The following is a 10,257-nucleotide window of genomic DNA, read 5'->3' on the forward strand; positions in this document are numbered from 1 at the left end:
TGTGTACAACCATCCCCCGAAGGCCTGCGCGTCCCAAGATTTGCCCTGCTCTCGTGCAATAGAGACCGAGTCTGTCCATGTGCGAGTTAAAGTGGCGAGGCCCTCCAAACCACTTCTTTTCCATTTCTGGGAAACCGACCCCCTGCTTTTCTATTATTCCTCTCAACCCCACCCCCCCCCACCCCCCCACCTCCAATTTCCCAGCTTTTTTTTTCCTGACATAATCAAGAATTGTCTGAACCATCCAGCAACCGCACAAACCTCACTTGAAAACATGCCTCACGACCAGTCTTTTGTCCAAGGTGCATTTTTTTTTCCCTCCTGACAAAAAGCTTCATTGAAATTTCCTCGTCTAATTGTTGACATGTTGGTTGGCGACAGGCCGCAGAAGGACTCCAAAGCCAAGGAGGGATGGAGTGTGGAAACACTGGTGGCGATGGTGGTGCTGGTGGTGTCTGGCTGGCTCTGGTTGGCTACAGAGCCGGCGGGAAGACAGGCACTGGCTAGCCTTCCTGCGGAGTGTTGTGGCTAGGCTGTCTGGCAGGTTTGAGCTTGCTGAGGGCTCCGCTCTTAGATTTTGGTTATGGGATGTCAGCAGGGAGCTTGATGGCAGCTTGGTGAGATGTTAACCCTAATTCTTCAGGAAACGATGCAATTATTGCAGCAATAAACAAACTCTAAATATTGGCGGTCTAATTCTACTGTCTGACTGACAGCCATTATTAAGTCAGGTCTATGGCTCTGAATGGAGAGGTGGTGAACAGACATTGTGAAAAACACATTAACTTACTGACTCACCTGCTTTTGGGTTGTCTGGGTTCTTGTCTGGATGGCACGTCAAGGCTTTCTGTCGATAAGCTTTTTTGATCTGAGAGAAAAAGAGGAGAGCACCTGAAGTAATATGCACAGTGGAAAATGATGATTAGCATGCACAAAGCAGGCATCAACCACTTAAGCACAAATCAGTTTTGGCCATGTGAAAGTCAAAACTCTTACTTCCAGACCGATTACTCTTTATCAAGCCGTCCTTGGCCCAGAAAACCAAAGTCTGTGTAAAAAATTGATGGTCCCATTGAAATAATGGCACAAATAATACAAGTTTGATAGGAAAGTACTAGGGGTGAAATGTGGTCTGCATTTAATGGAGAATCAGGGATTGTATCGTTTGGATCAAATCAACACCTGAGCCCATCCTCTGCTTTGTGTCCTCCTGACACGTTGTTAATGGAACCTAACCACCGAGGCGCATACTGCACGGTGAATTACCCACACAAGAATTCCAAAGTATTCATGAGACCCATTGCCAGTTTGCAAGATAAATGTGGCCTGAGTTGGCAGCTGAGTATTAGGCCGTCTTTATTCAAACTTGAAAAAATGTTATAATAACATACACAAACAGTGCGCCATTGTCTATCACAAAATTGGGAAGGCAGCCATTAATATCTTAGGCTCCGAGCCAATACTTTTGGGGGGGAATATGGAGAACCAAGCTGGAAAAAAGAAACAATACTTTGGAGCACTGTAATGTCATGTGAGGTTTTAGTTATAGCTGATTTTTTTTAAATTCTGGGTCACTGCATGGAATGTTAACCATTCATTGGTCCTTCTTGGGACCAGTTAATGACAAGGTGGTTTTCATTAGATCTCGACTCCTCAGAAGAAAGAGAGGGGAAGCAGGGCCCATGGGGGAGACTGTGGAGACCAGAGGGGCTGCAAAGGGACGCGCTGGAGCTTTTTGCACTGCTGCCACAGCCTTGGACACAGACTCACACATACGCATTGCATGCATAGGCTTTTACACACACATATCCCCCCCCCCAACACACACACACACGCTCAAACTCTCACACGCACACTCACCAGTCCTAACTAGCCATGCCAACTCTATGCATGCTTTCACATACCCCCCTTAGCGCAAATCAATCTCCCACCAGTATGCTAAGACCCGGAAAAATTGGGAGCTCCTTTCCTCATGTCTGGGAAACGTTTGCATTGGACGCTGTGTCCTCTGGCATATGCAGTGTTTCCCTGTGTGTTGTTTTGCACAATTTTATCTCTGGAATGCACGCCAAAACATACAGAGCTGACTGACTGGGGAGAAAGCAAGACTGTGAGGGAACTGAGAAGAATGGTGTAATCTTCATTGTCCAAGACTTTTTAACAGCGACTCCAATGAGTCTCCATGATAGTAAACTTAGGCACATTAGGCTGAGTGCCCATTGCCCACTGTCCAAGGGAGAAGAGCGAAGCCTCCACACAATTATGTGAAAGTGTAATAAGCCTCCACAGAAATCTCTGGAGATTAACATGGCTCAAACATTGCTCCTAAATGTCACAACCCCTTTCTTCTATCTCTTGGGCAACAGAGTACTGTTGACTTCACATTTTGTCTCTCTAGATTTGCAATGGTAAATCAGAACCTGGGTTCACTGGGAGGGCTTTGGGAGACTAGACATCATTAAGGCATATTCACTCAGCAGTCTTGCTGCTTGGCACACACAGCCTTCCTACAGATCCATACTGACACGCAGGGCTGTGGACTGGCGCCAAACACAAATGCTTACTGTTGGCCCGAGCCATACTTCCCCCTTTTAGCCTCCTCCCTCTGTCTGTTTCTCCCTATTCTATTCTCTGTACCCCCTATCATAGCTTTCACCATTCCACTCCAAAGCTTTTGGTGAGAAGCACAGGGCGAGAAGGCAAGGACAGATGAAGCGAGGAAGGAAGGGAAGCCGTTATGGCTTTCTTCTCCTCTCCCTTCATCTATTGCTTCTTGTAATCTGAATGCTAAAGGTCCAGCACATGGCCAACAGATTTTCTCAGCCTGTTGAGTGTGTGCCTGTGTGTGTGGCACATGTGCACGTCTGTGTCTGTGTGAGTGTGTGTGTGCGTGTGCGTGTTTGTGTGCGCGTGTGTGAGCGTCAGCTGCAGCTGGCCTAAACAATGGGCAGTCAGTGACAAGAGGTGGAGAGCTCCCTGCATTACACAGCCCTATCAGCGCTTCGAGGTCAAGCCGTGTCCTCAGTTCACACACACTGCACATCCCCTGTTCTTCATCACCTGCAGCCAGCTGACATGATAAACATGTCTCCACATCTGTCGTAAACACAGCAGATGTTTGACATTGTCAGGACAAAAGTCTGGCCGGCTGAGCTGTTCCGACAAGAACAGCCTGTCATCGATGCTGTTCTGGTGGAGAGCTGCCACGCTCGTGATTGTGAGGCTGTCGCTCAATCCAGCTGCCGGTGAGACTCACTACACCATCATCTCCCTCTCACTGGGTTCAGTTTAAGATCCAGTCAACATACAGGCTTGTCTGCATTAAGTTTCAGAATTACTGTAACTCCTCTATCTCTTGCTTTTCTCTCTCTCTCTCCATCCTCCTGCTGTCCCCACCCTTCTCTTCCCCTCTTCTCCCTTTTCCCTCTAGTATCTTTCACTATCTTGTCTCTCTGCTGTTAAATGACTACTGCTCCTCCAGTGCTGTTTTCTTAAATAATATATGATTGCTCCCATCAATGCTGTAACACGCGAGCCTTAATTGGTGCTGAAGATCTGTGGTCCTACAAACTGTAAGCCAATGCAGGCCAACTTCGGAAGAGGTTTGTGCATTAGCGGATATGAGCTCTCAAATCAAGTGCCATCCCCCTACAGGCCACATAATTATGGTCAATGATTGTAGCAATTATCTTTGTGCAGTTCACCATGACCTTTTAGGATTAGCTCTTGAATCAATTATGGGCGAGACCATCTGAAGAGACAACCATAAGAATGCCTGGGCTAAAAACAATTGTTGTCCCTTCTACTCACGGAATAGTGAAAGCTGAATCTCAAAAGTGTTAGTGTCTTATTTTACTATATCTTCCATTTCTGCCTATTCAAATTTATCTACACTCTGTCATGCGTTCCTTTTCCTTGTCTCATTCCTGAGGCAAACTGAATGACAGAAATCTCAACTGACTCCCACAATTCAGTTTGTGGAAGGGGGAATCAAAGAATCAAGGAAAGTTTGTTGAGCCCCGATCTTCCACCAACAGTAGCCTAATGGTTAGTGCCTGGTGAAAAACAGGCTCTCTGTGCCGCCCTGCTGCCTGCCTGCCACAGTCTTAACTGCATGCCCACATCTTGTCCTCATTACACCAGTCTTTGGTGCCAATTACAGCTGACAAACTGGTCCTGGTGCAGCCGCAGCGTAGCCCCGGCAGGGCCCCTAGCCTGTGTGGCTGATTAGCTGCCTGCTCTGCCATGGGCCCATCCTCCTTAATTACAGCGCTCTGCCATTTACAGGAGATTATCAGCTGGAGGAAAGTAATAACATGCACAACAGGACGAAGGAAGGGGAGGAGCAAGGGCAGAGGTAAAGAAGAGATAGGCCTAAACAGAGAGAAAACGATCTAAAGGGAGAGCTAAAAGAAAGTAGAAAAGTTGGTTGTAATGAAGAGACACAGAGACATTGTGTGTTGCTGTCGCCCTGTGTTTGAGTTTCCGAAAGCCTGTGTGCGTGTGAACCTGGGTGCACATAAGGGTGCGTGCATGTCTGCGCCACCAGGATGTAATCCCAGTGCTGCCTCCAAAAGCCATACTGAGCGTGCATAACTTGCCTGTCAGGCACATTTGTCTGGGACAGTGATACAATTAGTACGAGCGGGGCCATCTAAGGTGCCCACCCAACTGAAGAGAGTGTCTCCCTCTGCACAGACGGCAGTAGGCAGGCAGTCAGGCAGGCAGTGGAGTACACGAGGAGAGTGCACAGTGAAACACAGACCGCCAGCGCAGCATGGGGTCACTTCATACTCCTCTGCAATAACAATCTACCTGCCCTTGACTAAGCAGTCAGACACGAAGAGACAAAACTTTGTCAAGTGGAATGAGGTCAGCATGCACTCCTGCGATGTCCTGATAACACCTGTCCTCAAGTGCTCTGCCTGCAAGTAATCTATACAGGCTGGTAGTTACTGCATCCACATAAAGCATTACACTGCAGCACATCAGGTACACAGTCAGTTATGCCTCATTTCCATTTTAAGAAGTTGAATAAACCACAAGAAATGGTGTGTGGTCTTGGTTGTTCACATTGTTTCAACAAGTAATCTGTGGTAGGTAAAACACCCACTTAAAGCCCTGCTGATATGCATGAGCACGACTCCATAAATGGCTTCTGGCTTTCACAAGGATAGAGCAAACCCCAGTCACCCATGTTCATTAAATCATAGGTTCTGACCTGCCAGTTTCCCAGCCATCTATCAGCCAGCCAAGCTTAGAGGCAGGTCAATAGCAGTGATAGCAGAACGAGATGCTAAATGGAACCAGGAGGAGAAGCAGGAGGCAAATCTCCTACGTCAGGGCAATGTTTTACAAGCTGTGGCTAAGCCCACATAAACAGGCTCTGGGATGAGCTTCTTCCTCTCTCTGTGATAAACAACATGCCTGATAGTGGTGGTGGAGCAGTGGGCCAAACAACTGGGACTAAGTAGCCCATCTGATGACATCTGTCTTCATACACTTGATTGGTTTTGAGCCCTCCCAGCCTCTACGCACTGCACACAGGAAAACTTCACTATCTCTCCCGACCATCGACAGACCTCACAGAACCAGCCTTCTGCATTTTGGAGACTCATTTCTGCCCAAGCCACAACCGCTAACTTCCTCCAGCATACTCCTCTGGGGAGGATAGGACTTTGAAATCCAATTAAGAAATTAACTTCTTCCCTCATTTTGGCAGTGATTTTAATTCCCCTTCTGGCCTGTGGATTCTAGAAGCTGGAAACTGTGAGGAGAGGTGGTCGTTGAGAAAGGGCTAGGTTGGGGACAGCTTATTGAATGTCTCTGGGCTGGGAAAATGAGACGGAGGAGAGAACCGGGGAACCTTCCCAGAGTAAATTCAGAATCCATGTCAGCGCTGACTCATTGTCACTGAGGCAAAATTCTGGCTGTTTCAATTAGGCAGAGGCATAAACAAGCAATCAAATGTGATACATGACTACTTGTTGTCGACACACTCTCATCGTAACCTTTTGTAAATAGGTTGCCCGGAGCATTGCAGGTGTCTTCTGCCAATTAAATGATTCATTTTTCAGGGTTCATCAGATATAGACTACAAGTACTTCTATCTCATATGTGATCAGCTGTGTTGGCTTAGTATTAAATAATAGAATAAAACAGAGTTTGCAGAGTCAAAGCCATAACTTTATATCATATCCATATGGTCTTGATCCCGCATCCCCTCTCAAACAAAAGGCACTACATGTCTGCAGCTGGTACCACAAATTGATACTGCAGCATCGCCACCTAGTGGCCGTTTCAATGTATCACACCTTTATGATTTAGCTTTTAGCCCTTTAGCCCACTGTGGTCGTGTGGTTTGGTTTATTTAGCTGTAAACTTCTTGCACTGAACTGAACTGGAAAAAAGCCCTAAGGAAAATTCTAGCACCACCACCCCAACACACACACACACACACACACACACACACACTAAGCCCCAATTACTTAACGTTAGCCAGCTAACCTCCTGCTTACAGACAATACTCTCTCACACACACATACACTCTCTCCACGTACATCCTCAATTACACTTTAACTATGCCTGAAAAGATATTTAGCTAGTTTACTCTAGTATACAAGCAAATATTGTGCTCCAGCCTTGCTAACAAGAATAACGTTAGCTAACAGTAACGGTTAACACACCTCTTTCGCTGTAGCAGTGCCTTCCACACCAAGTAAACCATACAGGTCCATCTGGAGGAGATCCTTAGCTTTTCCCGACATTTTCTCTCTGCAATGAACCACGTAGCTAGAGTAGAAAATAATGAATGTAAGGCAAACGCGATGCTAACGTTTAGCTAACGCTAATTCACCATTTGTTGTTGTTGCAGCCGGCAGCATGAGTTTGACGTTTACGACCTTTCACCTCGGATGTACACCACAATGGAACTTGGGAAATGTCGTTTTTTTTCGTCTCAGTGTTTCTCTTCAGGTCTGGAAAAGTCTCTTGAACACAGTTAAGTATAGCATTTTAAGTCTTAAAATACGTTTTGTAAGTCTTACAACTGCTGCGTTTTCTTGTCACGCAGCCATATATTCTGAGTAGTGTACAAGTGTTTTCATTTTCACGTTTATTTTCAAAATTGGTCTTAAGTTTACTATCTGGCCTGAAAAAGTTAATTTAAATTTGACTTAAACTTCATCAAATTATGAAATTTGTAGTAATAAAAATATAAAATAAAAAAAGTAATAACTAAGTACTTACTAATAAGTAATAACTCAATTTCACCCCTGGCCTTTTCATTTCTTTTACTTGGTTGTAGCTATATTGAGGGAAAAAAAAGGTTATGTCTGAGGCCTGTCTGGGCTACTGACCTATAGTAAAAGTATAGTATAGTATAGTATAGTAAAAGTCTAGCTAGTGTCAAGCTCTTGGCCAGTGGTGCCCAAAGTGGGGTCCATAGACTCTGAGGGGTCCTTGATGGTTCCAGAGGATCCCAGCAAAATCAGGAGTAGTTTAATTTCACTTTTATTTCATTCATTTGTGCATATGTATAAAGGACAGAGAATGTTATAGAAATGACTGCTCTGATCAGTCATCATCTGTTCTTTATTCTCCCCACTGTTATTTCCCCATCTAATAGATAGACAGTTCTGTAACAAATCATATCAACATCCATAATCTCAGATTTTAATAACTTAAAATAATTTCCCAAAAATACAGCAAATGGATAAATGGTATAAAAAAAAATGTATATGACCACTGAAGATGAATTTTGGCTTAAGGCTATGTTTTCTGGATGTGGGTCTGTCAGTGGCTTAAAGAGATGAGCCAGCTTCTTTTCCCTGGTAATCCATTGTTACAGCATTTCCTGTAGGCAGTGGGAGTCATGTGCACAAGATTAATAAGCTTGTCTTGGCATATAATGTGTTGTAATAGCTCTCCTTTTCCACAGAAAATTGGGTAATTCAAGTTAACGGAAAAGCTATGTATTATTTGTGAACATGTTTGGAAATGTCTGGAAGTATTGGGAGTTTCATTCCAACTGCTGAGCCAGATAAAGAAGAAGCAAAAAGCTGCTCTCACCTACTGTCATGAATCATGATCCTGTTCAACTAGCTCAGCTAGTTATGGTCAGGTTATGGATTTTATTCATGATGAGCTCAAATGTTTGCCCAGCCTTTGTTGCTCAATTTCAACAAAGCAGCCTGGCATGTGTATGCATTACTTTCAATGTGAAGTAGTGACAGAGGTAAGGTTACAGCCTTACCTCTGTCACTACTGTGAAAGTTTTTAAGATGCCATCCTGAGTATTTTTTTATTTCCTAACTTCAATTCTCATGATCATTTTTCACCAAATGGTCTCCCCTTTTTTAAATTAGCAAGGCACCTTCATAGTGATACTTTGGCTTCGAGGACCTGAGGCTGTAGCTACTACAATAGATAAACAATACAATTATACTTATCAGTGAGGCTGTGAACTCATTGCTAGATTATATAGCTCTAAGCCACTTACCACACTCACAAGTGGAAAGATAACAACTGCACTGCAACAAATAGAATTACAACAGTACAACAAATTCTCAACAAAGAATGCATAAGGAAATAGAAAGGGACTTTCCCAGGAATACTAAAACTCATGATCTTCAATGAAGGATTGAATGCAAACAAAAGCCTAAACTAAGGAGTGTGGAGTTCATGATAATGGCTATATAAAATAACACAGATGGTTTCCCCATACCATTTAGCTTGGATGAAGAGCTTGGCTATGCACCATCTCATGTGATTCATGATAAACTAGTTTCCATTATTATCTTCATGCTCTGATGGGTATAAAATTTCAGTTCTGCTACAGTGTAGAAAAATGTAAAACTGTATGTAACCCCTTTATGCCTAATATATCAATAAAGTAGCTGCTTTGGAGGGTTTTAGTACAGTGAAACTCCAATATAGATTTTAAATCCCTGGAAGGTTATGTAAGCAAACCTAAAAAGTGAGATAATCCCTTCTAATATCTGGATCCTCCCTGATTATAGCAGTCTAAATAGTTAGCAGGACAATTTAGACAAATGGGACTTGGTTTTGGTGAACAGCAACCAAGTGCCATTCCACTGGGAGAAAGGAGGAAACCTGGTCTAGATTGCCATGAGGAGAAAAAATGTCTAACAATCCACAGGTGACTCTTAACATTGTTAGACCTTGTTCTAATGCCCCACAGCAGATCATACCGTACTGGCTACACATTTTTCCTCTATCAGATAAAAGCCACATTAACTCAAGAGTATAATCCCCTGTAATTGTGACAATAATCTCGTAGCTACACAGTTAAGAGTCACTGGATGACTTGAGGAAATCCAGGTTAATCCTTCCTCAGTCTGTCATCAAACCACCATCAGCAGCTACTGTCTACATCAGGTCCGGCTGAGTAGGAGTGAGCGAGTGGGAGTGAGAGGGAGGGAGAGCGGGCCCATCCGGCGGCTGCGTTCAGCATCACAAGCATCGTCAAGCTAGCTGAAGATAGCGAGAATAAGACCGGAATTTAGGCAATGTCGCCTTCAAAATAAAACACTGGGTACTGGAGTTGGTACTGGAAGAATTGGGAATGGCTTACAATATGGATTAATTTCTAGTTAAAATGAACAAAATGACCGACATCCTTCCAAGTTGTCTGGTGTACATTATGTGATTGAGTTCTTGAATATTTCTGACCCATATAGTCTATTCTATTTATAGGCTATATTTATATTTTTAGCACTTGTACTAGTTTGTCACCATGCCATTTTGTAAATAAATCTGATTATGGTTGTGACTGTATGCTGAACTTTTTACTTCGTCTGAAAGTTAATTCCTTACACTAACTAACATTACACTAACACTAACATTCTAGATATTTCCAACATCCTAAATATAGATGGCATCTCGCATGTGCCTTTGACTCGGAATATATGCCATGAAAAGATTTGTACAGTTGTATTTCCATTTATCCCTCCTTAAATGCAATCCTTGTTTTCACTTTGGCACTTTGTATTACTTAAAAAAAAAAAAAAAACGTTCCAACATGGTCGCCAATAAGGGTTTTATTGTGAAAGTTATGACCGGAAGTGTTATTTGAGTATTGCTGCTATCTTGACACTGGCAGGGTCTCACTAGTGAATCAAAGCGCAGGGGCCGTGGCGATTTGAGAAGAGTCCTACCATCCGCATACCATTCAGTGGTTGTCCTGCCACACACTGTTGAAATTTCCCGGGGCTTCTTTTCCATTTTTTGTTGTGA

The 10,257-nt window shown here is 43.7% G+C and overlaps 1 protein-coding gene across 3 annotated transcripts in view; it reads right to left on the minus strand.

The window, feature by feature from the left end:
* dnajc17 (DnaJ (Hsp40) homolog, subfamily C, member 17) overlaps positions 1-6,877 on the minus strand; it is a 33,009-nt gene extending 26,132 nt beyond the window's left edge. For 2 of the 3 annotated variants that reach the window (XM_071899549.2, XM_071899532.2), the window contains exons 1-2: positions 6,687-6,863; positions 799-868 (exon numbers count right to left, since the gene is read on the minus strand). In XM_071899549.2, the coding sequence (XP_071755650.1) occupies positions 799-868; positions 6,687-6,767 (151 nt within the window). In that variant the 5' untranslated portion in view covers positions 6,768-6,863. Of the gene's footprint in view, positions 1-798; positions 869-6,686 lie in introns of all 3 variants that reach the window. The other variant, XM_071899540.2, reaches the window with a different exon arrangement.
* Positions 6,878-10,257: the final 3,380 nt, after the last annotated feature.

This window comes from Centroberyx gerrardi, chromosome 17 (genome assembly GCF_048128805.1).
Source record: "Centroberyx gerrardi isolate f3 chromosome 17, fCenGer3.hap1.cur.20231027, whole genome shotgun sequence".
Classification (NCBI taxonomy): Eukaryota; Metazoa; Chordata; class Actinopteri; order Beryciformes; family Berycidae; genus Centroberyx; species Centroberyx gerrardi.